Consider the following 26,022-nt stretch of genomic DNA (forward strand, 5'->3'; position numbering starts at 1 on the left):
ATCGATTATCCGGATAGTTGACCAGTCCGGATAATCGATTATCCGGATAGTTGACTGGTCCGGATCATCGATTATCCGGATAGTTGACCAGTCCGGATAATCGATTATCCGGATAGTTGACGTCCAGATAATCGATTATCCGGATAGTTGACGTCCAGATAATCGATTATCCGGATAGTTGACTGGTCCGGATAATCGATTATCCGGATAGTTGACGTCCAGATAATCGATTATCCGGATAGTTGACTGGTCCGGATAATCGATTATCCGGATAGTTGACTGGTCCGGATAATTGATTATCCGGATAGTTGACGTCCGGATAATCGGCGTTCTACTGTAAGCTACTTGCGAATCTTCAGACGTGATGATTGGCCTAACGAGAGAGCTTGGAAGCTCAGGGCCCTACGCTATGCTTTTTTGCCTTGATGACCTAGACAAAAAAAGCATAGGGATGGTATAAATTCTTTCAAAAATTCCTTTTTTTTTTTTAAGACATAACCTGGGATTCGAACCCGCACTATCGCGCCCTGCATGCATCCCCCGGTCTTTAAAAAATTCCTTTTTTTAAAGACATAACCTGGGATTCGAACCCGCACTATCGCGCCCTGCATGGATCCCCGATACACTTCGCATACATACTAATTCTTCCAAGTTGCTTCACATTATGATCTTGCATTTGAAAGCCCTATTTGAATATGCATTGTGGCCAGCCGTCTTTGATGGTACGGTACGGTAGGGTTAGGTACGGGACAGGTACGATCGAGGGTAATACGACACCGTCTCCCGTACCGTACCATCAAACACAGCTGGCCACATACAGCTGCCCGCAATATTCAAATAGGGCTTTCAAACGCAAGATCATAACGTGAAGCAACTTGGAAGAATGGGTATGAATGCGAAGTGTATAGGGGAATGCATGTAGGGCGATAGTGCGGGTTCGAATCCCAGGATATGCCTGAAAAAATAGGAGAATTGAAAAATTTATAACATCCCTATGATTTTTTTGCCGTCAGATACGGGATAGCGCCAGGCGTGACACAAACAAACACACAAACACCAAATTAAAGCTGTGTGGACCCTGGCTAGCGCCAGACGTTACTGAAGTAACGTCTTCTGCATAGCTACGGGAATAAGTTATAACTTAGCCAGGAAACTCTAGAGCTGGAACAAAAGTGAGCCCAGTTCTATTTTACAAACACCAGTGTGTCTTGCTGTGCTCCTCTGTGTTTCATCTGGGTCTCTTCGCGGCACCCATTCTGCACTGTCCCGGCATGACAATGAGAAGTTCTCTCTACCGGTGTTTGGCCTGTGTTGTTTTTTTGCCAGGAATGCCAAGTACTTGAAATGATACGCCGTTGAGGAGATGCAACCTGGTCCAGATATGGCAGGGGAAGGCCAAGCGTCTGCTCTCAGATCCCCCGGCACCTCACTCAGTGCCTCGGCTGGGTCGGATTTAGCTGCAAGCAGCCTGGCCTCCCTCCGGGTAGCTCAGAGTGGAGCTTGATGTCTTCTTGTGACCAGAGCAATCTTCACTAGGCATCATGGGTGCTGTGTGTTTCCACTGCGAGTGAGCCTGTGTTGCTGTGATCTGCCGCCCATGCTCTATTCCTTGATCATGGATTGACAGTCATGTCAGGGCTGTTTTTAATGGCGTTTGTTGAAGTTTTTTTTTTTAAGTACACTAGCCTGAGTTAGCCTTTACTGAAACTTGACTGACGATATAATTATTAGATCACAATGCCTCTGTGCATTGAGCCAATCCACATTGATTGAATTCATAGAAGCCCAGTCTATATTTCTGGAGATTTGATTTATGTACTTGTATTCGCATTCAAGACTGAAGATCTCACCAGAACTTAGTACTGTAGTAGAAGATGGTTAAAGGGTAAGTATACCCTAACATCAAATGTTCACCAGCTGTAGTCTTGGCGGGGTGCTGAGTCAAAAATCAACTCAAAATTGCCTTGGTCCGAGGAAGCTGAGACGCTCCCTTCCTCCTTTATTCCAAATCAACCTCGCCACTTCCACCGCCATGGGCCGACACTGGGTGACTGCGCATGCGCCCTACTAGATGGTGATTTGTATGGAAAAATGTCACTAAAGGCGCCATTTCGTTTTTATATAAGCACGGATGACCGCGATTGGCCCATATGTTGTAGTCTTTTGGACGCTGAGTCGACTGGTTTTGGTCCGCCGGGAAGGCTGCGATACCACATTCGGCCCTTATTCCCAATTGAACATGGTTGAATAAGCGGTCACGTGCTCCTGCGTTAGGGGTGTGCGGATAATGCTCGAAAAGGTGGCAGATTCTGCTCGAAAAGCAGTGGAATTCGCAGAACCATACAAACCTTATGGAGGGCCTCGAATTCTGCCAATTTTTCTGCCGGCATTATCCGCATATGCCTATCCTGCGTACACCAGTCACCTGGGCCTGGTCAGTAGTCACCAGGGAGTCGTAAAATACCGGTATTTTACGACTCCCTGGTAGTCCCTGTACAATGCAGGGTACCGGTATATCAGTATAATAATATATAGAGCTCAAACGGTCACGGTTTTACCCCCAACGGTTAACTGCTAAGCTAACGGTCGGTTTAACGGTTATAACCTATAAGCCACGGCAATCCTGCGGACTCTTTTTTAACCGTATATTTGGCTATACTTATTCAAAAAATGTACCCTATTCAGTACAACGCACACATGTATATTATTCCCTTGCATGCTCATTCATACATACTCTCACACGAAGAGACCAGATATGACCGAGTTGACAGCCCAGAAATTGCGTACGCGTGCGACAGCCTGCGAAAGTGCATACTTTGCAACGACCTGATACTTGAAAATTGACTGAAAAGTTACTGCGTAACCGTATCTTTATCGGTTAACGTTAATTCTTCGTAACCGGTCTGCAACCGGTTAATGGACCGTATGCGTGTTAAAACAAAATGGCGTCACGATTTATTGAAAGTGGTATAGTTGGTGGTACGAGTGTTCAAACCAGGGAGTCGTAAAAGCCCGGGAGAGGACACGGGATGCGCGCACGCGGACGATGTTTGCCTCGGCCAGAAAGTGAAGCACGCTAGGCCGGCGCGGCCGGATCTACTCGATCCACGGCGCTGTGCTCGTTTTCAGCGCAGGGAGTCCTAAAATACCAATATTTTACGACTCGTTGTTGACACCATTATCCGAAACTGGTGGCGAAGGAAGCATAAACATGATTTGTCAGACTCAGTACACATGGTACACATGGTGGGGAGTTGACAGTGTGTGTGTGGGGGGGGGGGGGGGGGGGGGGAGGGGGGGGGCGTGTGTATGTGCACATGTGCTTGTACTTTTGTGTGTGTTTGCACAGTGTTTGTGTGTGTGTGCGTGCGCATTTTTGTGCACAATTCCGTTATGAAAAACAAATGATAGGTTTACCTTTTGTACACTCGCCAAGACTTCGGTTAGATTCACTGAGAACCTTTCTGGCCAACCTGGAGGCTGAGCCTTCCGTTTCCTAAACGGCTAAACTTTAGTCACCGCGTACTCAGTATACGAGTAGAAAAGTGTTGTAGATAGATAGGGCCTAGGGAACACACATTGATTGTTTTTAAAAGAATCCAGGCAATATCATAAATCATGGAACGAGTGCGTAATCATTGAATGCTCTATGTTGCGTTTTGACGATGCTGAAGGAAGGGAGCTGTTGCGATTCACTCACAACACACACACTCGACTGCAATTTCAGTGCAATTTCTGACACAAGTTCATAAATCCACGAGTACGAGGAAGCTCAGCGGATCTCCACAAGAACTTTCGCCCATCACCTGCAATGAAATATGGGCTGTATGATATGACCAGCGGCTAACATGGGAAGTGGCGTCATTTTCCACAAATCTCGTTTCATTGTTGTATGTTGTATACTTTATTTATAGTGGAAATCAAAACAGGCAAAATGCCTAATAACATTGGACCCATTCACAACCATTTGACTGCAATTCAGTTCAATTTCTGCCACAAATTCAACTCCACGAGTACGAGGAAGCTCAGCGGATCTCAACACGAACGTTCGCCTATCACCTGCAATGGAATATGGGCTGTATGATACGACCAGCGGCTAACACGGGAAGTGGCGTCTCTTTCCACAAATCTCGTTTTATTCACAGCCATGATTTGACTGCAATTCAGTTCAATTTCTGCCACAAATTCAACTCCACGAGTACAAGGAAGCTCAGCGGATCTCAACACGAACGTTCGCCCATCACCTGCAATGGAATATGGGCTGTATGATACGACCAGCGGCTAACACGGGAAGTGGCGTCATTTCCAGAAATCTCGTTTCATTCACAACCATTTGACTGCAATTCAGTGCAATAGACCGATCCCCTTATTATACTGGGTTCGAGCACGGGGGCAACCTCACTCGCGATCGAGCTAGTTTTTGAACGTGACAGCATCTTTGACAGTGTGTTTCAGGTTTGTTTTGGAATGTCTTCTGCTTAGTTCAAGTAGTTTGCGATGGCTTCGAGCGGTGCTAAACCTCCTGCTGGTAGGAGCAGAGTCTCCGAGAGAGACATGGACTGTGATGCCGCTGCAGGATTTTTTCAAGGCGCGGGAGGGAACGATCTCGGGCCACAAACAGGAGTTACTCCAGAGGTGAGTTTTTTTGTTGTTGAAATATTCGAATCGCGAATCGTGTTGTGAGATTTATTTTGTGCCTAGGCTACAGCAGACCATATTTCTTTCTCCTTGCGATCGGTGCTGAAGATAATAGTAACCTTTTTCTGGTCTGTCTTTTCCTCTCCAGAGCCATCTTCTATGAAGGTAACCGTGGTGCTGCCAAGTCACCAAGTCGCGATCAGCAGCCCTGAAGTGGAAAAATCGATTTTCCAACGATCTGGTTGGACATCAGCCACTAAAGTACTTCTGATTTGCCTGTAGTGACAACAGCAGCCATCCTTGGACACCTTGCAAAGACAGGAAAAGCCACTGGTGGAAGCGACTGCTATGAGCTGACGATAGCAGTGCAGTGGTGATCGCTGTTTTGTCAAGTCGAAGGGCTAGCCAACCCAGAGGAAGCATAAAAAAAACGATGAGCAGTGCGTGTTATTTGTTGAGCGTGAAGAGCTAGAGAAGGACAGTGCAAACACATGGACGGGGTGGATGGTGTTTGAAGAACAGTGTGCTGTGTGCCGGCTGGTGGTGATGGTGGTCTTTGTCAGCATGTATTCGTGCTGCTTCTTGTGCTGGAACACTTCTCGCCCAGGAAGGCAGATTGCGTGCTCCCTGGCCCTCAGTTGGCTATGGGGCATTTGTTCCAGGAACATTACCCCAGAGCCAATGATGAGTCGTACCTTTGAAAAGTCGAAGCTTGCTGTTAATCGCAAGCGTAGCACAGTGGATTGCTCCCCCTTCGAAGCACGAGGGCCAAAGCTTGCCGCTGTCTGCAGCAAAGTGTGTGTGCGGTTCTTTCGAACCTATGAATATACCGCCTGCACGTTCAGAGTGAACTATTTTCTAGTATATTTAACATCCTCAACCCGCCACCACCATGCGCTCTTGGCCGAACTAATGCACGAAGCATAAACACACCAGCACAGCAAGGACACTTCCGTTGACAGATAGTGTTTACGCCTCTAGACCGCTGTTTCTTTTCTTCGAGCTCATCGTTAGAGGAGGATAGTAGCAGGATACTAATGATGATATAATAGAAGATGATAGACGGTTTATGGTCCGATATTGATGATTGAAGATCTAAGAAAGCAATGACAGTGATTGCGAAATGGATAATATTATCATGATTATATGCCAGTCTGGTAATGCGTTGTACTGGTGGACAGTATTGAAATCATCACTGCATTCGATGCAAATATTGGTATACCTTTGGTTTCAGTATTGGAAAAAAAGAGTAAGAGAACCTGGTTGATTTGGTTGCATCTGCGACTGGCTACCGGGTGTTGTGATCAGCAATGTTACCATGGGAGAAAATAAGAGCGCAAGGATCTGTTGGGTCTTTTTGTGCCGGTGCGAGAACCCTAAGTGCATGGCAAAATAGAACTGTTTCATCCACAATGCAGAATGTCTTGCGGTACATGGCATTGATGACTGAACATCTCGCCAGCTCGCCCAAATGGGGATCATGCCCAAACGGAGGAACAAGACGTCTTTCCAGCTCAGCTAGCTATATAGTATATACCGTGAAACGGATGATTAACTTGTGCCACGCATGACAGCTTCTGTCCCATTCGGCCCAGGCTTAGACACATCAATGCCAATAGCAGCTGATCCTCCATTACATGCTCATTGGCGATTTACGGCCACCTCCAACTGTATCCGCCGTCCCTCAGCTTCCGTCTTCACAGATCTGGCTCGGCGCAGTACATTTTCTCGGCTAGGCTCAAAGAAGTCCCACAGAGCGGTCCAAACACCTGAAGGCAAACCAGTCTGAAACTGGCGCGGCTCAGAGTCTTTCTTTATGTTATTGTACGTAAGCTGTTTTTCGGCTTTCTTCACCCCATCGTCCAACTGCTCCACGAGACTCTGTACACGAGCTCTACTTGCTGCCAACTCCTGATGCAGATGCTGCACTTCCATTACAGGACCAAACTGCACTAAGCCAGGTTCCTTTCCAACTCAAAATGCCGTTGCCTCTCAGCAAAATACTGGTTTGCGAGCATGGGGAGCTCGTGATGCAGACGCTGCACTTCCATGACCAAACTGCACTAGGCTCAGCAAATACTGTTTTGCGAGCATAGGGAGCAGAGCGTCCAGACTCCACTCTCTTGCGAAAAGCAAACCTGGTACCGTAGGACAGCTGTTTGGTTTCCTGGACGCATCCTGCCCTTGTAGAGCTGGGCAAAACGATTTCGACTTCGGGATCGAAATGATCGCTGCATCTCAAATATTCAGAGTGACCCTAAAACTACGTCCTTCCTCACGGGGAATAGCCTGGATCCGCTTGCTCCAGGCCGCTGTGGCTCCACACGACGAAAGGAGTGAAATGACTTGCTTGCTTCGTCCTCCTGTTCTGACAGTGAGGAACGCAGCAATGATCCTGAGAAGGCATCCTGAAGTCGTAAAAAGGAAGACGTCTAAACAAAAACAAAACAGCTCAAATCAAAAGTCCTTGTGGCATTTTTTGTAGACAGGCTTGCACTGCGTGTAGATTTCGCGTGCTCTGCACTTCGCATGCGAGAAGTCACGCAAAGCCGAGCTCGGCGCGAGGTGAGGTTGGTCGCGTGTGTGCAGCAGGATCCCACGCGACTGCGGAGTTGCCCCCTTGCTCGAACCCAGACAATAATAAGGGGATCGGTCTATTTCTGCCACAAATTCAACTCCACGAGTACGAGGAAGCTCAGCGGATCTCAACACGAACGTTCGCCCATCACCTGCAATGGAATATGGGCTGTATGATACGACCAGCGGCTAACACGGGAAGTGGCGTCATTTTCCACAAATCTCATTTCGTTCACCAAAAAATTGAAGTACAATTAGGGATTTATCTTCCATTTCCATCGCCTCAGAATAAATTAACTTCGATAAACTGAGAGAGAATGAGTGAGGCAGCTGGAAGAATTGAGGATGAAAATAGAGATCAGAAGACTCGACGGAGCAATCGTCTCCGTGCTCTAAGAGAAATTGGAGAATGTCCCAATTAGTATTTCAAGAAGACATCACAATTTTTGAATTTCCTGGCCTCGCAACACCGTTCCCTGGCAGCGTTCCCCCGGCAGCGCGAGGCAAAGATGTTTTCTGGGAATGTGTGCCGTGTCCTCTCCCGGGCTTTTACGACTCCCTGGTTCAAACTCATTTGAACTTCATACTGTTCGTCTTCTTTTTGACATGCTCTCTTTCCATCGTCCTTAGCTTTTGTTTGTTGAGAGCTGTTTTGGCTTTCTCCTACACCTCTGGGGGATGCCAAGTGATGGTTTTGAGAGGCTGGTGATGGCTGTGAGCGAGAGTTTGCCGATCGGCGTCGTCCTCGCTATAGCGATGAAAATACTAGTTACTGCGCACCGGGCAGATATCACAACACGTCGGAGCGTCCAGGAGCAAAGGAATCTTGGGTTTTCACTGGAATCTAGTTCCTCCAGCATCGTGTAGCCCACCGTCGGTGAATGGCGGTCCAGAAAGGTCGAACCTGGTCTTCTGCAGCATCTCGCAGTCCTGCGAGGCACACTGAATACGCCTGTCATGTATTCTACTAATAAAAATCACGAAGTAGTGGACTTTACAGTGATGAGTCTATCCTGTATGCTGCAAAAGACGCATAACCCGTGTCACTTGTTATAACAAGTGCTAACGCATCTGTCGGTAAAAGAGATGGAGAAATAAAAACGAGAAATACATGACATACACACCCTCTCCATTGTTTCTGTTATTGCATGCATGGTCACCCATCTGTATGTGCATGTTTACACAGACGTCTCAAATCGGGTTCGCGATAGCGTTTCTTCAAATGAAAAAAATTGGTGGTTAAAACTTTGGACTTTGTGCCTATAATAGGCCATTCACACGACGGGCAAACTTACTTTTATCGTACTGTTTCCAAGGATATTTGCTCGGATACGATAAACTTGGACACACGCGTGCAACTGATTTTTTATCTTGGCCGAGGCCCTTTTGCTCGTGATTATCTTTGCACGCCAGGAAAAGTGTCGGTTGTTGACAGTGCGTACTGCAAATGCAGTGCTTGAACAAGGGAAAATTCCAAATTGAACATTTCCCGGCATTTTCAGGAGGTCACTATGGATACATTGACGGTTGCAAAGTTTGCCCAGCACCGTGTGAACTGGATCACGGTTTGCCAGTGTTAGGGCCGATTCCCACTACGGTACCGTGAGTGCCGTGCCGACGATTTGGGTAGGTCACGTGTACCCCACGGTACGAGCTTGAAGCTGAGAGTGATTTACACCTGCGCACAATCATTCCGTGCATTCCGTCGGCAGGCCGGATCACCATTTTTATCAATTTCTGACTTTGGTCCTGAGGGAAAATAGCGGGGGAGATGACTGGAGAAAGCTCAAGAATCAACCAATCGAAAAGCCAAAAGCCAAGAAAAAACTTCGTAGCACAAATACAAAAGAAAGAAAAAACTTCCTTTCAGGGAGTAGTAAAATACCTACAGTCGTCGCCAAAAAAATCCGGCCAAATGCAATGCTAGCTACCGGTAGCTGTACTGGGCCGCATGCACTGTATCATACTTCATAGACTTAGTAGTGGTACTGGTAGACCGGGTCTGCAGTTACTTCACTGTTCACATGCTGACAGGCTAGGCCCGCACATACACCATGTAGAGGCGACAACGGCTTGGCAGGTCAGCCAAATTTGTATAGGCCCAAACCATGCAAACCTATCATCAGCGTTGATTGTTCACTCGAAATATGTTTGTGGAAGGAAACTGGCATGTTGAAGTTTGCTCTGAGGCCAGAGTCAATCGAACTGAGCCACTCCTTTGTGTTGACCCATTGCCTCCAAGTTGCCCAATTTTTCGCTTCAAATCAGAGGTAGCTCCTAATCGGAAAGGTTTTAGAGTGCACGTCAAATTCACTCTATTAGTCTGAAATTAGGTAAATGCTATCGCTCCACGACGGCCATTACAGAGTAACAATAAGCCTTGGTGTGTGCTTCTCCATTAGTTTTGATTGGTATGCGGTGCTTTATTGGCGAGAGGCGAGCCGCTGTTTACCTGCGACAAGAAGTTGATTTTTCGAAAGTCGTAAAACTCAAGTCGCAGTGCGAAGCAACACGTCAAAAACTCACCTGCTTGGTGTGGCGCTTCTGGTCATCGCAGAGCCATGAAATTTTGTCTCGGAGTATAAGTTATAACACATCGTAGTCTCACTGTGACATATGTTTTCTAATCAAAATACCAAGAGAGAAAGTGAATATTGAGTCCGTTCCGGTTTGCAACCTACCGGTATGTATGGAATCGAGCATGAGTACGAGGACGAAAGTGCGGAATCGGAGCCCGACGCGCGCTAGCGCGGAGGGCTCCGATTCTAGCACTTGAGTCCGAGTACGAATGCTTTGATACCATTTCTGACATGCATTCACGCCTAGGCGTGCTCCGATTGGAAAATCGGAGACCTGCAAGCGCTCACAGGTCTTCAGTGGCTGATTCAAAGCACGGCAAGTCGCGCTAGGATTCGCTGTTGCCATGTCGATTGTCATGTGACATGTCAGAAGTCCTATTTGAAACCGTCGCCTTCTACACGACTACACTCACTCAGAGTCAGACTCAGGCTCGGCGCAGTGCTCAACCCGACTGCAGCAGGCAGAGCGCGGCGCAGACTGTTCAGTGCTGTCCAGTGCCAGTGGCAGTGGCAGTGGCAGTGCATGTGCCACTCCACTCCCAGGCCCAGTGCATGAACCCGCGATGAAGTACCGCGTAGATCTACCTACCATACCTATGTACGCGTATACTTGGCATTGGCCGGATTTTTTTGGCGACGACTGTACTAGTACTACTCACTGCATTCGACCTCATACGGAATACCACGGCATGCCATTTCCACCCCCCAGAGACCCTCGGCACCGGAATGTCCACGGCGCGGTACGCGCAGGAGCCACGGAATGAACTCGCGCCAAAACTGCCCCTCACGTGAGCAAATCACCATGGGTACTCACGGCACGGCAGTGACGGCACTCACGGTACCGTAGTGGGAATCGGCCTATAAGGCCGATTCCCACTACGGTACCGTGATCTTGGTCACACAATGTTTACACGTCGTGTGAATGGCCTATAAGACTTTCCGGTTTTACAGTACGCCTTGTACATTGTGTTGCGACTTTATGGCTGTGTAATATCATCAGCCACAAGGACTGCATGTACATGTCAGCTGTCCCCGGGGGAAAATTGCGGAAAAAATCGCAAAAAACGCGGGGAAAAACGCGGCATAATATGGCATAATTTGCGGTGAATTTGCGGTAAATATGCGGTAAATATGCGGTGAATAATATTGATGTGCAGCAATTTTCAGTGAGTATGTAGTGAAAACAATCAGTTACAAGTCGCTGGTGTAAGCACTCGTCATATTTGAGTAAAAAGCCGCCACGATGAGACGTTGCTGACCGAACAGTGCACTGTGTGTACGTATAGTAGTGCAACAAAAAAGTTCAAAAAACGCGGGAAAATCGCGGAAAACGCGGTCTTTTAAAAATCGGAAAAAAACGCGGCCGCGGAATTGCAATTTTCCCCGGGGACAGATGTCAGGCAAAGGACATTGAAATCCGATGGGATGCCCGGGGTCGGCGCCCTCGCTGCTTTTACTGCATACTGTATTTCCCCGAATCTAAGTCACACCTTTTTTACACTAAAATTCAAGGGCAAAGGGGCGGGGGGGGGGGGCGACTTACAATCGAGCATGACTTACTGCTGAAGAAACGATTATGGCTCAAACCTGAAAAAGGGGGGGGGGGGGGTGCGACTTATAATTGAGTAAGTAAAAGTAATTTTTTATTTTTTACTTCATAATTGAGTGCGACTTATAATCGGGGAATTACGGTACATACACTGCACCTCAAGACTTCACATACACATTGTAAAAAAAGGACCAACAGTGCTCACGGCCGCAAGGCCAGCGCCCCGTGGCCGCTTGACGTCTCAACGGATTTCAATGTCCGCCACAGTAGAAGAGAGAGAGAGAGAGAGAGAGAGAGAGAGAGAGAGAGAGAGAGAGAGAGAGAGAGAGAGAGAGAGAGAGAGAGAGAGAGAGAGAGAGAGAGAGAGAGAGGAAGAGAGGAAGAGAGAGAGAGAGAGAGAGAGAGAGAGAGAGAGAGAGAGAGAGAGAGAGAGAGAGAGAGAGAGAGAGAGAGAGAGAGAGAGAGAGGAAGAAGACACGCACACACAAAACCACGACAAAATCTAAATTTGTAAAAGAGCTACATTGTATTTGATAATGCTGACATGAATTAACAACAACACCAGCAGAAACTCAAAGGCTAAATAAATAGTGGATAGTTGCTAAGAGTATGCGCAACAGAAAGCAACAGCGCGAGTTCATAAGTGGCATAAGAACTAGGCTATCGACAGCCATAACCAGTTAGGAGGCTAAACAGGTCTGGGTTAGAGGTTGGCGATGAACTGTGCGGACAGCTGTTTGACTAGCAGTCTAGCACTAGCGCACTGCCAAGTCAGAGAAGATACTACCCCTCTCTCGTAGGATTGTTCAACGGATATGCGCCATAGCAATGTACACACACACACACACACACACACACACACACACACACACCTTACACATGCCCATCGCACACACACACACACACACACACCACACACACACACACACGCACACACACACACACACACACACACACACACACACACACGCACACACACGCGCACACACACGCACACACGGAGGGCTGGCCAGCCACCTCTCCACACTCGAGGCGAGCAGCGTTCGCACTAGGCACGCACAACACTTGTGACGGCACGCACACGCGCACGCACTGGTTAAATCACGCCGGCATCTTAGTGACGGCTAATACTGTTTTTCAGATTGAAGCGGTAACCTTGGCACGTAAACTTCACTGGGTAGGGTTGCAAGGCATCCAGAGTGCTACCTACCATCAGTGATCCATTGATCTGGAACTGGTGGAGCAGATCATTCCACAATGGGTACCTGCACAGCGTTTTGGGGTTGCCGAGGATGATCAGGCCGCGCTTGGCGCGCGTCAGTGCCACGTTCAGGCGGCGGACATCGCCCACAAAGCCAATGGAGTCGGACGGATTGCTGCGAACGCACGAGATGATAATGTAGTCTTTCTCGCGGCCCTGGAAGCCGTCCACACTGCCCACCTCGACGCCTTTCGCCTGCGGGCACTCGGTGCGCAGGCGCGAGAGTATGTGCGAGCGCTGACACGAGTACGGGGTGATGACGCCCACGTCTGCCGGCGCCACGCCGCAGTTGAGGATGCGGGAGAGCGCACGTACCACCCAGCCGCCCTCCGCCTCGTTCTCGTAGGACATCTTGTTGGTGCGGTTGTCGTGGCCGTCCACCGCCAGAAACAGCATTGGCGAGGTGCTCCCTGCTTTGCTACCGGTGGTAACTGGCCACGGGAAGCGCTGGGCGGTGTGCTGCCGATCAGCCGCCGTGATGCCACTGACCAGCTTGCCGCCGTAGAGGACGCGGTTGGAGAAGTCGACAAGCGTCGGGTGCATGCGGTACTGCGTCACCAGCAGCTCGGCGCGGTGGCCGGCCAGGACGAGGCGCTCGAACAGCGACACGGACGAGCCCAGCGCCGGCCCCAGCTGGCACTGGTCGCCGAGCAGGACGAGGTGCCTCGGGCACTGGACCACGGCCAGAAGCACCTCGGCCTCGATGCCCTGTGTGGCCTCGTCCACGATGATCACCGGGTACTCGTACGAGCGGACGGTGCTCAGCGCGCTAGAGCTACACGTGGTGACGATCACGTGGCACCTTTCCAGCACTTTGGACTCGTACATATTCCGTAGGCGATGGAAAGCCTGCAGAAGGTCGGGCGAATCTGGGCGACGTCTATAGGCTTCTTCGACGAAAAGGTCTAAGTTGCCTGTGACACCGGCGTTGTCCATGAAGTGCGGCACACTGTCGCCAAAGCGCGCCTTATCGGCCTTCAGCAGCTGCACAACTCGGTGTTCCAGGCACAGGTGTCGGATGTCGTCGGGAATCGGCTCGGACGTCTCCTTGCGGCGGTTCTCCGCGTTCACGCGCACCGTGCGGAGACCCCGAGCGTCCGCTATGCGCGCCAGGTTGTCGCTGGCAATGTTGGACGGCGACAGGAGCAGGATCCGCGCCTTGCTGCCGTCTTCCTGGTCGCCGAGCATGGTCTCCTTGCAGCGCACCACAATCTCGCCGGCCACCGTCGACTTTCCCGTGCCGGGCGGTCCCTGGATCAGCGTCAGCGACTGCTGGAACACCTTCTTCACCACTGCACGCTGCACGTCTGTCAAGGGTTTCGCTCCCGGCGAGCACTTCCCTCCAAGCGTGCTGCGAGACTCCTTCGCCGTTTTCCACACGCCTAGAAGCCTTGGCAGAAGTTGCTCGGAGACAGGCGGTGGACGCGCCATCACCTCAAAGTACAGGTCGGGATTAGGTAATCGTTGGCTAGCTTTCTTCTCATTGCCGCGATCCATCACTATTCTGGCGTAACTTGCCTCGACGCTAGCTAGCTTGTCCACCGCCTCCAACATTCGCTCCGCAGGCAGCGACGCGCGCACTGACGTAATTGAGAAAGTGTCACCGGCCAATTCGATGCTCTCGTCGCCACGCCGATCCTGGATAATCACCTCGCACTGCTGTTCCTTGCCTCCACGCGCTTGTACATTGCCGGGGTGGGGAAGGAACTTCACGAGACCATTGTATGCCGTGCTGTTGCGCGCAGTCACCGCCACCGGCAGGCCGTGAATGTGTTCTTGCCGTTCGGAGCACGCTGCGCCTACTCGCCACGCCTCCAGAGTGCACGAGACCAGCTCCTCAGTTAGCCGCTTGAACTCTGAGATGGTCACGAAGCGACCTCCTCTGCGCCTCGTCTCCGTTTCCCCCTGCTCGGCCTCCTGGTCATGGACCGCGGCACGATTGTATTTGCGAAAGTCATGCGGTGTCTGGAAGACCGTGGGCTGCACATCGGCAAGCGCGTGGTCCTGGAAGTACTTCCTCGCCGGCTCAGTACAGCCCAGGTCGCCGCTCTCCTGGGGGGCATCGAACTGGTCGACAGGCTGAGGCGCTGCCGTCTGGCGGCGTATTTGTGAGCTGACCCAGAATGGCAAAACTCCTCTAGACTCTCCTAGTCGGCACCGACGATTTACAATCGCACGCCGCACGGCAAGGCACGGCACCATGAGAGCACCTGGCAAGACCTGCCCACACGTCCAACGGCACACAACCTAGCAAATTCCCAACAGCCAAGATCTACAGTGCCCGTACTTGGTCTCGAGTTGGATTGCAAATAATTGAGAGTCTTGAATCGATAATCATCATCTTTATTGTACTAACTACTTCCATGGCCTGTTTTGAAAATAACAGACTCGTGGTGCAACTGCACTGCACTGCATGCATATGCAGTGCCACACTCAACTCTCTACGATCGTACGAGTCGATCGATAGGTAGCTCTCAACGAAAAACAAAATGCTGGGCAAATCATTTCCACAGTGCAGAGCTAGAGCCGCGAATAATAATAATCATGATAAAAAATATATAAAAAAATCATGATAATTATTGTGCATTTTTTACATCTGATTGCAAGTCAAACTCGTTGACGTTCTTCATCGATCGATTGTTCTCGTACTAGTTTGATAATGACGGCCTGTACTTTTGCAGTGAGCTGTGCAGGTTATAAACATCAGCAGCGCTTCCGGAATCCTTTTCTTCCACGGCCCTAGGCCCTGCGACTTGTCAGTCATGGATCGAAATTCATGAATTATTAGTGATCGATATGGTAAAATATCCCTCAATGGAGCCTGGCCTGTGGGCATGTGCGATGGCAAGGAAAACCATGGGCTAGTCGCTGAGGCCGACATTGAGTTTGCCACACCGTCAAATGTAGCAGGGCTGAAGAAGAGATTAGACAAAGGTGACGATCAGAAAACTGCAATTTTACCAGTCATGTACGGTACGTGCATTTCACTCACTGATCACGGAACTAGCTGGGGCTGAAACGATCACGATCGATTTTTATCGTTAATAACATAATAGTGTCAGAAACTTGTGCAAAAATTACTGAAAGGATAGCTCCGAAACATGGCAGTTTTTTGAAGTCAATTGAACATCACAACATGGACCATATCCCTAGGGGGCAACTAGTCACAGCGGAAAATGATTCAGACTTGACAAAAAAAGGGGGTTTCAGAGTAATCTGTGAGTGATTGTATTGATTAAAAAGTAATTATTATCGATCGAATACCGAGGTATAATCGTTTCAGCCCTACGTAACGAAGCTCATGAAAGGTATATTTAAGTCAAAGTCTGACGCGCCTGCTGCTGCTTGTGGCATGCACTGTAGATGAGCAACTGTTCAGTACGTATAACTACTGTAAAAGCCATATATATAACGAAGTGCTAACTCTAACGAGTTAACGAGGAGAAATCTGTCGTTAAAATAGAAATCCTTATACAGAACAGGGGCGTACACCGCTCGCTTCCAGGAGTGGTTCCCATGCCAACTGATCAACCAACATTCCACACAATTGCAAGTGCTCTTATACGTATCCGATGGAGTTTCTGCATAAACTGCTGGATAATGTCATACGTTTTTTTGATTTAAAAAGACTGAACATTGCCAAGGCACTTTTATGGTTGTTTTGTTCAGCAGGACAATTTCGTGCAGTCTTGAGTCGGGTTATATTCTCGAGAGGACTGTGGTAAAGCTGCCCAAGCTTCGAATCATCTGGAGCAAATATTACACAGGGCAAGCAGAAGCCACCATGGCACGCCACTCAAAAGACTACCCAGGGAAACTCCTCCAACCAGGATAGTTGAAATCGGCGCTGTTTGCCATCCGTCTGGACACGCACAGGAAACGAAATCCTTCGCCTTCAGTGGCGCACAATGATTGTCGATGACGGAAATCTTTTCCATGTCGGGCAACTTTCCGGGGAATCAGGGATTCCACTATGGATTTACACTTTCAGACTATCCTTTCCAACACCCTCCAATGTCACTGAAGTAAGTCTTGGATGATCCAGCTGCTTCCAACAACGGTCGCTCTACAGCTTCGCCGACGATTCCGTCCTCTGTGCTGCTCGTTGCAGGCTCCACTTGCAAGTCAGGTGCGTCCGCAATCTCATCTGTCGCTTGACCTTCGTCACTGGCTACACGCTTAACCACCTGCTCAAAATAGCTCTGAATAGAGCGCTGGCCCTCTGGATGTCGACTCTTCATTTTTCTTTTCCACAAAGTGAAAGCATCGTCAAAAACGTAACCGACTAACTACTAACTTTTACTTGTTACATTGTCGAAACAAACTGCAAAGGAAATGACTCTGAGATCGAGGAGTCGCATGTAGGGACTTTGTTGCACCCAGGAAGTAAAGTTCAGTAGATCTACGCTGTGTCACAAAAATGCCCCAGCAGCACTTTTACACCTGGCCTAGTCGTAGTCACCGTCCTCGGACCGTCAGGCGGACTGCAGGCGCCTAGCTAGGCATGCATGCACTGCACGCTGGGCGCGGGCCTGGATCAAAACACCCACATTGAATTTGAATTATTTTTTTACTGGTTCCCGGGAACCGCCCTATGTACGCCCCTGCAGAAATTGATACATATACTGTCCTACTGTGCGTTGAGGATGAGTGGAAATCGTTACCTTTGGTACACGTAAACTAGTCAATTTTGGGAAATCGTTATATATGCGCCTCGTTAGAATAATGGCTTTTACAGTAACTTGAAGCTCAGCTCACCTCCGGATTGCTGGTAGAGATTCATCGGCGGCAAGTTGCAATTTCCCGAATATAATGCTGCATGATTGATTTTGGATGTTGACAGCGAAGCACCCATTGCGGGTGGTCCGCAGTCTTCTTCCAACACAGAAGTAGGATCAGGTCAGTGAGTGCTTGTCAGTCGCTGCACTCGTCCTTGAGGTAATGCTGCACAGGATGGAAGCCATGACAATACGCGACGGCCGACATGCATCATTATATTACACTAATCTGTCTAAGAGACAGGGGACCAAGGGACCTTCAAAACCTGGTACATGTACATGTATCTGTTGCATGTACCACGTGGTCATCTTATCCAGGGTCATTTGACGGGAAACAGCATCCCTTGGTCCTGATTGCAGGGGCCGCCTTGACAGGTTTTTGTTGTAAAATGCTTTCCTTGATTGGTGTTGGTATATCACACGTGACACTGTCGCGATAAGGTTTGCGTGTGCTGGCGCGGCACAAAGCTGGCATGCAGTCAAAGACACCTTATTAATTTGAACTGGAATTGGCGAATGACGCAAACTAATAATATTAACCTGCAACCTGCTCAGGAGATCTGATTTCTCTGCGTGTGCCGAGTGCTTCAGCGATGTATCTCCGGTTGATTTCCCATTGCAAGCCCATCGACGCATTCAGGGGCTATGTCCTGTATGTGCTGTATGTCCTGTATGTGCTGTATGTTTTATTGTTACTGTTAGTTGTGCTTGCGACCCTATTTTATTGACTTGTCGTAGCCGGGCTCTGTGCCGATTCAGGAATGCCTCAACCTCGCCACCGACAACTAACTTCAACAAGCAACTCTGGTTAACGATCATTGACAGATACATGCCCCCCCCCCCACCCGTATGATTAAAATATTAATTTTGTTTATGCGGGCAATGATTATGTGCGACCTGTTCATTATCATGATTATTAGTTGTAGTAACCACTGGTAACTGAGACTAGGCTTTTGTGCAAGCCTAATGACACGTTCAGGGCCTACTAGTACTACTACTTTAGTACTGTACTAGTGTAAATGCTATAATACTAGTATCCTGTATTTAAAGGGGAAGTGCATCGATTTTTCAAGTAGGGCTCAGATGAAAGAAAATAATGGATATCTGTTCCGATGGTACAGTCAGACCTCACTTATCTGGTCCTCTTTTATCCGGATCCCTCGCCATCCGGACGAAAATCGTTGGTTACCGATTTACAGCATATGTTATGCATACATACAGTATGCGTGTTCGATTATCCGGTTCCCTCACCTATCCGGATATTTTTGTGGGAAACGGATGCGTGCGGTTATGCGAGGTCTGACTGTATATCTCTCGCTTGCGTACGGCAAGGGAAACCTGCCATATCGCCGATTTCCCGATCCCGTTTCCATGGCGACTACAGGTGATGACGCACATTCTGCTTAGCTCCATGAGACGAGAGAAGGTCGATCACTGCAGAATTGTGTCATTTTCAGTTGTCTTCTTGTATTCACGAAGTGAAAGAAGTACTGTGTTCAATGAATGCTGTTTAATAGTGCCGTGAACAGTTTATTAGTAGTCCTCTCCGTTGTGTACTGGGACGTGACACCGACAGGGGAAAGCTGGAGTGCGGAGACGTAACTCGTTAGCTGGCAAGCGAAAATCGTGACGAACCAAGTGCTGAAATCTTGGTTGGGACAAATCAAACGTTCAGCATTTATCTCAACCAAGGACCATGCCGTTTGCTCTTTCCACTTCCTGAAGATTGATGCGCTGCCTGCTGGAGACTCTCCTATCTCTCGTAACATCTTCTGAAGCCAGGTGAGACGACGAGTAGCGGAGATTAGCGAACAAAATAATGTCGTATGTTTTGAAATTTTTGCTATCTACAGACACATACTATTAGTATGTGTCTATACTGTTTTTGACATTTTTGACTCAGTGTGTCACAGTTAGTGTGTGGCCTGTCTTGCCATGCCGGCGACAAGTCTGGCGTTCGTCCGCTACCGGTATGCACCTCGCTCAGAAAATGATCGTCTACTCGTCGTCAGTGGATCATGTACTGGTACGCTACTCCTAGATCCTGACGTCTTGGTTCAAAAGACTGTCACAAGCGCGTCTTGTCAGCATTTGTTCGCGCTATCCACCAGACGCGTGAACGAACTAGCATTTTCATGGTCTTTTCAAAACTGCAATATATATCCGTGTCCCGTTCAGTCTTGTGCACAGGAAGCACAGGAGAAGAGAAAAAGAGTAAACATCAGTGGCAAGCAACAGTTTGAGCCCAGGTCAGGGCTCAGTGTAGTACAGTTGGTTCTGTCCGGACCTCAACGCGCGAGAGGACGACACTATGCCTATGGACTAGTATAAAATATTATGATAATCTAGTGTCGGTGGTAGCAAGCCAAGGCCTGTCGTAGAACTCATCAAGGCAGTCAGTGCAGTGCTCCGGCTCGGTCGTCCATCAGTGTGCCTGTGTCCCAGTGAGCAGTGTCTCAAAGTTATCTAGCCAGTGTTGAACCTAACTCAACTAGTATTACTACAATCATCATGTCCTTGCATTGTTCATTATCAGCCACAATCTCAGTGTTCGCCATTCTGCATACTAGTACTACTAGTACATGACTGACTGTACGCTCGTACCGACTGCCTGCGGACTATCGACTACCGACTACCTGCTACAGTTTGGATCGTTTCTGCTTGCCTTCACTGGATGGACCTAGTGCCTCAATTATTTCTCAAAGCTCAAGTTATTTTGAGTCCTCCCTCACTAGTACTACTACTAGTGCACTGGGCCTGACTGAGTCTGCTCTGCACGCAGGACAGTCGGTAGTCGGCAGGGCCTAGGGCTTCTCGTCCGTAGATCTACTGACAGTTCTGTCGTGCTGACTGTATGTAGTTCAGTTCAGTCTGTTGTTCGCATCTAGATCAACAGACAACACTACTACAGAACAGTCAGTCTACATCCTAAACTCCGTGTTGGTGGTGTGCGTGTACATACTATACTGCGAGCTGCATGCTGGTGCAGTGGTGGTCCAGCGGATATCGCTGGCTTGAGTGGCTACAGCCTCCGACTAGCTCCGAGCACTCAAGCAAGGTGAAATAGATTCCTTCGCTTTGGTTGTGTAAATGTGGAGGATAGTTGTCACCGACTAAAAATCGTCGAGCAGTTCGAAAGCGACCAGCGATCGCTCGGGGTACAGAAGGCAGGCACTGGTCGTGTCTGTTGCACTGGTGTCCTAGATCCTGGAACAATGGCCCTGGACGGTTCTGATGAGGCGGCAACGGGAGGCTCGCGCGCGTCGGGCGCTGCGATCGACGAGGGAAGATCACCGAGCCAGCAACAGCAGCAGAGACCTGTGATGTCCGTGCGCGTTTTGGCGGAGACGAACGAAGGCAACAGGCCGCACATGGAGGACGTCACGTGTTGCCTTTTCGATCGCAGTCGCCCTGGCGGTCAAGCATTCCTGGCGGTGTTCGACGGGCATGGGGGTCGTCAAGCGGCAGCGTACGCCAAGGAGCACCTTTGGAACAACATGAAGCGGCAGGAAGGTTTCAACTCGGAGGATCACGACCAGGTCGAGGGAGCGATGCGCGAAGCGTTCGCTGTGACACAAAGAGGAATGGAGAAAGTCGTCAGTAAGTACTAGTATGGCATAATGAAGCATCAGTTTTTGAACTAATTCAAAAAATGTGGAAACATTTTTTTATCTTTGGAGAATGGGGGGGGGGGGGGGGGGGGGCAGTGGTGCTTGTGAATAGGGCAGGCAGTGACAACAGTTAGTATTTTCCACAATCAATTCATGATCCCGGAGAAATCGACACTAGTGTCTTGACCCAAACGTGCACATGCTGAACGCATGGCGACAGATTTAAGGGGGAGGGGGTGCGTGCGCCCTGTGCCCCTAGTGGGACATGCACCTGGGTATACACAAGAGTAGATAAACAAGAATGTTTTTGTGCAACTCGAGATGGTGTGGCCCACGGCGGAATTTTTCGTTGACGTCATAATTCTGGAAATCATGAGTCATACCGTACGACGCAACCGCTGTGAGTCTTTGGGAAGTTTGCCTCGTGCACTTGGCTGGGCTTTACATTACAAGGTCGGTGCCCAGCACGTGCTCTCACACTGCTCTGCGGCAACATGCGCGTGCTCTGCATGACACGCGTCGTGTTTTCTGAAAAAAAGGTGACGTCAACGAAAAATCCGGCCGGGACCGGAGTAGCTGCAGATTGCGCAGAGGAGATGTGCAGTTGTACACTCTTGTTCTATTCTATTCATGCTGCACTGTATACAGTACATGTACCAGCATGCACACATGCCTTACACCTACACATAAAGTCATTGGCTGCGACTGGCACACGCGTACGCAGGATCAGTGAATGGATTTCGTAGTTTGCAAGCGGGTGCTGGGTTTTGGCAATGTGAACGCACCACCGAGCTGGGATCGGATTTCTGTTGCCACCAATGTTTGCTGTCCTGAAGTTTCACTGTTTGGTGATAGAGAATGAACTATTATGTGTGTGTGGTACGTGGTATGTGTGTGTGTGTGTATGTGTGTGTGTGCGTATGTGTGTATATATCTGCAGGCACGTGGCCCCGTGCTCGCTATGGTCTGCCCAGCACGTCGGGCACAACGGCCTCGGTGGCAGTACTGCGCGGTCGCGTTCTCTACACGGCCCACCTCGGCGACTCGGGCATCGTACTCGGCCGGCGCAAGTCAGTGGCTGCTGACGATGGTACGCCCTCGGATTGTAGTGGCTCGGGCTCTACATCAACATCATCATCGGTAAGTGCAGGCAGTGGTAGTGCCGGCAACGACGATGATGATCTTGCGAGTAATGCCATTGAAGCGGTGCCACTGACAGTCGATCACAAGCCGGACAGCGAAGCGGAGCGCACGGCCATCGAGGGTCGCGGCGGCAAGGTGCGCAGCGGCACGCGCGGCGTGTCGCGCGTCGTCTGGCGCCGCAAGCGGCCCATCAACGGCCGCACAGTGCTGAACATGGCGCACAGCGAACTGGTGGTGGAGGAGATCCCGTTCCTTGGCGTGGCCCGTTCGCTCGGCGACCTGTGGAGCTACAATCCAGACATCGGGGACTACATTGTGTCGTGCCGGCCAGACGTGACGCATCGCACGCTCACCGTGGACCGGGATCAGTTCATCGTGCTGGCGTCGGACGGCCTGTGGAACGTGATGTCGTCGGACGAGGTCGTGTCCGCCATTGCACGTCACACGATGCGACCGCCGACACCGCCGCCATTGCACTCACCCGAGCGCCGAGAAGAGAGAGCCGTGGACGACGACGACGACGACGACAATGACGGCAGGCAACGGGCGGCGACGGCAGACCCGGCGCAGCTGGACGACGTGTGCCACGTGCTGATACAGGACGCGCTCCACAGCTGGCGTGAGCGCCGTCAGCGCGCCGACAACATCAGCGTGATCGTCGCCTTCTTCAATCCGCCGCTGAGCTCATCCAGTAGCAACAGCAGCTCGGCTCACAGTTCAAGCAGTTGTGCCACATCGTCGTCTGCTCCTGCCCACGTCACGGCAGCAGGGAGAAACGTGGTAGCCTGCTCCGAGAGCAACGGAGACAGTCGGACGACGACGCCGATTCTCGATGAGGCCACAGACCGCGAGCTCCTGCCATCGGATGAGACCGTGGCTGGAGGAGTAGCAGCAGCCGGAGCTGCTGTGTCGGTAGCCGTGAACACGACGGGACTATCTCCTGTGCACAGCACAGCCGCCGCCGCAGCAGCTAGACCGAGAAGTAGAATGGCAACGGCCGAGGCTGGCAGCGTATCGTCATCTGAAGAGTCGTCTTCATCGGGTTCCTCAGGTTCCGACCAGGCAAGCGTGCAGAGCCCACCGGTCTTGCGACGCACCGGACGAGTACAAGCTGCTGATGCCGGCGCACCAACGGAGAGTCCAACAGTGCCGGCGGAGGCTGCCATGGCAACAGCAGTAGCACCGGTTGCTATGGACACGCCGTCCAGCGAGGAGAGCACAGCGGTGCCGCCTCAGCAACAGCGCACAACGCGCTCAAGCACCCGTCGCTCCGGAACCGCTGTCGCAAGAACACCCTCGGGTGGCAGCGGTGGAGGAGCAGTCGCCACGGCTACGACAACCTCCCAGTCTTCGCCGTCGCCGTCACCATCAAGCCGCCGGGCGTCAAAGCGCAAGTCTACGCCGAGCAGCGCCGAAGGGCCCGGCAAGCGCAGCTCTCGCTCGTCCGTGCGCAGTCTGACTGGTGAGCTCGGTGTGGATGCATCCGCCACACCCCTGCAGGAAGACACCGTGTCCTCCTCGGGGGATGATGTGTGAGCGGATAGCGACCTTGTGTGCCACAGCAACTCTGCCAGTCTTGACCGAATCTACACTCTGTAGCTGCCGCTAGCTTGTCACTCAACACAATTCTCGTCATCGAGTACACTGCGTGGATGTCGATGATCAGCTGTGGCTTGTCTTCGGATCTAATTACTGGAATTGGCTTTGATGCTGAGAACGACACTGGGAATGACTAGATTGGATTTCTGACGCTATAGAGTTCGGACCAACTGCAGGTGCGTGGTTTCTGTCCTGTAGTCTCCAGTCCAGCGTCGCAGTGAAATGCACTCTCGCTGCACCGTTGTGCCGTGCACAGGCACGCGAGCGGCCTGCTGTGCTGGGCCTCGTTGCCGCGTGCCGAGTCCCGTGTACTGCAAGCCTGGGGAGATGTGCTGGCGAGGTGTATGTTCCCACTCGCTCACACCACAGTTATGGTCGCGCTCTGGAAGCTTGCGGTTGTCTTACCTGAACCTTTACCGTCTGTAGTGTTAATGAAAGTGTTAATCGGAAAGGTGGATAATCATGCTCCTCGAATTCAATTATATTTGTCGGTGGCTTTGAGAATAATGGAAAGCCGGCCTTTAGTCAACGGATGCTACGTGAGTAGTAAGTGCGACGCAGCATCGGAGTTTCCATGTATTACTCGCAGTAATTAGGCACATCTGGTAAATCTACATGCTCCGTTTCTTCTTGACCCCGAAGCTGTGTCGTAACTGGACGAAGTACTTGGTGACACGCGGCTGATATAAATGATTTTACCCGTATGCACACAGTACGCCTTTTTGCATGGCCAGAATACATCATATTCACAACATCATTCTAGTAGTAGTAGTAGAAGTAGTAGAAGTTACCTTGGACTGATACCGACACTCAGTCAACGTGAACCAACCTGCTCAGAGACGTTCTGTAGATTTTTTCATTTGGAAAACGATGATCTATTTATATCCACCCCGATGATTCAGATTGTGAATATTGGCAGTCTAGTTTTTAACGTTAATAACGACATGATCTTCCTCAAGTTTCTCGACAATGGCCCCTATAACAGTTATTCTTGACCCTCTGCCTGTTTCTCGTCCCTCTAGTGACATGCCGGGCGACACCGGCCCGGTTTTTTTTGCCGTTTTCTTCAAGTTATCGCTCTACATTTCCCCCTTTCTGTACCACTTTAGAATGTGTTTAGTGCAGAGATGTAAACACGTTTCCAGTGTCGTCTGGTTTTGATATACCACGCTCTTTGCTCTGGTGATTTTGTACCTGTGCCGCAGTGTGTCTAGTGGCAAGTACACTGCACTCTTACATGACTCATCCTGAGGGAGTCGAACCCGGTTTGTCCGTACGACTCCGTGATGACTCAGTCATGTAATGCAGTTTTATTCCGGTGCAAGTTTGTTCACTGGTGATCGGATGTGTGATAAAAACAATATTTCGTTTTCGGATTCCGTTCACAGGATGTCAATCCTTGAAGATCTTATTCTGGATACTCTAAGCTCTTCTGAACTAATCCACTCCTACCATTGAATGAGGTTGCGGAGTTTCAGAGTCTAATATTAATAAGCACTCTTCGGAAACACAAAACTCCTCGAATATGGTCCCTGGCCTACACTGCTACAGTCCGCAGTACTAGTACTGTAGGTGGGGAGGGTTCCCCAACTGATCACCGGCCACTGAAGTCTGAAGAGTGAAGTGTAACCGCGACATGAAAGGGCAGAGTATCCCGCTATCAGTTGGCTTGCGCCGTATTCTACCGTAGATCTACGTAGCGGCTAGTTACTGGTTACCTCTGATAAGTGATGTGCTAGCACTGTGTCACAGTGTGTGTGTGTCACTGTGTGTGTGTGTGTGTGTGTGTGTGTGTGTGTGTGTCACTGTGTGTGTGTGTGTGTGTGTGTGTGTGTGTGTGTGTGTGTGTGTGTGTGTGTGTGTGTGTGTGTGTGTGTGTGTGTGTGTGTGTGTGTGTGTGTGTGTGTGTGGTGTGTGTGTGTGTGTGTGTGTGTGGTGTGTGTGTGTGTGTGGTTGAGCGTGCAAAGCCGGCTGCGGAGCAGAAAGGTGCATGCCAGTGTGGAGAGTGTGGCCGTTGGCTGAAGTCCCGTGGAGGTCTGGCAAGGCACAAGTGTACTTACCCCCAGTCAGCAGTCGGTGCGCCCCTAGCCCTGCAGCTGCCTGCTTCTCCGCTGTGCTGCGTCGCTCACTGCCAGGCTTGTGACCGCTTTGCGTCTACACGTGGCCGCGCCCGTCATCGCTGCTCACGGACTTGAAGTCGTCCGACCGTTCAGGACCGTCAGGGTTTCACATGTGTTTGCGCCTGCTCCCGCCGATTTCCCTTACCGCATCACCTGGATCGTCACAG

The 26,022-nt window shown here is 50.2% G+C and overlaps 3 protein-coding genes and 1 long non-coding RNA gene across 7 annotated transcripts in view; 3 read left to right on the plus strand and 1 right to left on the minus strand.

Annotated features, from left to right (window-relative positions):
• The window catches only part of LOC135811870 (uncharacterized), a 45,177-nt gene extending 43,244 nt beyond the window's left edge, over positions 1 to 1,933 (plus strand). For all 4 annotated transcript variants that reach the window (XM_065325108.1, XM_065325109.1, XM_065325110.1 and 1 more), the window contains exon 15: positions 1,327 to 1,933. In XM_065325108.1, coding sequence (XP_065181180.1) covers positions 1,327 to 1,348 — 22 coding nt within the window. In that variant the 3' untranslated portion in view covers positions 1,349 to 1,933. The remainder of the gene's footprint in view (positions 1 to 1,326) is intronic.
• Positions 1,934 to 4,364: 2,431 nt separating this feature from the next.
• On the plus strand, positions 4,365 to 5,896 carry LOC135811857 (uncharacterized). Its single transcript, XR_010552709.1, has 2 exons — positions 4,365 to 4,635; positions 4,787 to 5,896. It is a non-coding gene; the product is annotated as an uncharacterized LOC135811857 (long non-coding RNA).
• Positions 5,897 to 11,846: 5,950 nt separating this feature from the next.
• On the minus strand, positions 11,847 to 15,002 carry LOC135811858 (uncharacterized). Its single transcript, XM_065325096.1, has one exon. The coding sequence runs from the start codon at positions 14,804 to 14,806 to the stop codon at positions 12,458 to 12,460; it is 2,349 nt and encodes a 782-aa protein (XP_065181168.1). The 5' UTR covers positions 14,807 to 15,002; the 3' UTR covers positions 11,847 to 12,457.
• Positions 15,003 to 18,933: 3,931 nt separating this feature from the next.
• Positions 18,934 to 24,900, plus strand: LOC135811859 (uncharacterized). Its single transcript, XM_065325097.1, has 2 exons — positions 18,934 to 20,982; positions 21,934 to 24,900. Exons 1-2 carry the CDS (start codon positions 20,598 to 20,600, stop codon positions 23,670 to 23,672), a joined length of 2,124 nt encoding a protein of 707 aa, XP_065181169.1. The 5' UTR covers positions 18,934 to 20,597; the 3' UTR covers positions 23,673 to 24,900.
• The last annotated feature ends 1,122 nt before the right edge of the window (positions 24,901 to 26,022 follow it).

This window comes from Sycon ciliatum, chromosome 3 (assembly GCF_964019385.1).
Source record: "Sycon ciliatum chromosome 3, ocSycCili1.1, whole genome shotgun sequence".
Lineage (NCBI taxonomy): Eukaryota > Metazoa > Porifera > Calcarea > Leucosolenida > Sycettidae > Sycon > Sycon ciliatum.

Coding starts and splice junctions, on each gene's coding strand:
- LOC135811858 (XM_065325096.1), bottom strand. CDS start 14,806: ATGGTGCCGTGCCTTGCCGTGCGGCGTGCGATTGTAAATCGTCGGTGC.
- LOC135811859 (XM_065325097.1), top strand. CDS start 20,598: ATGGCCCTGGACGGTTCTGATGAGGCGGCAACGGGAGGCTCGCGCGCG. Junction 20,983..21,933: donor AGGAATGGAGAAAGTCGTCA/GTAAGTACTAGT, acceptor ATATATCTGCAG/GCACGTGGCCCCGTGCTCGC.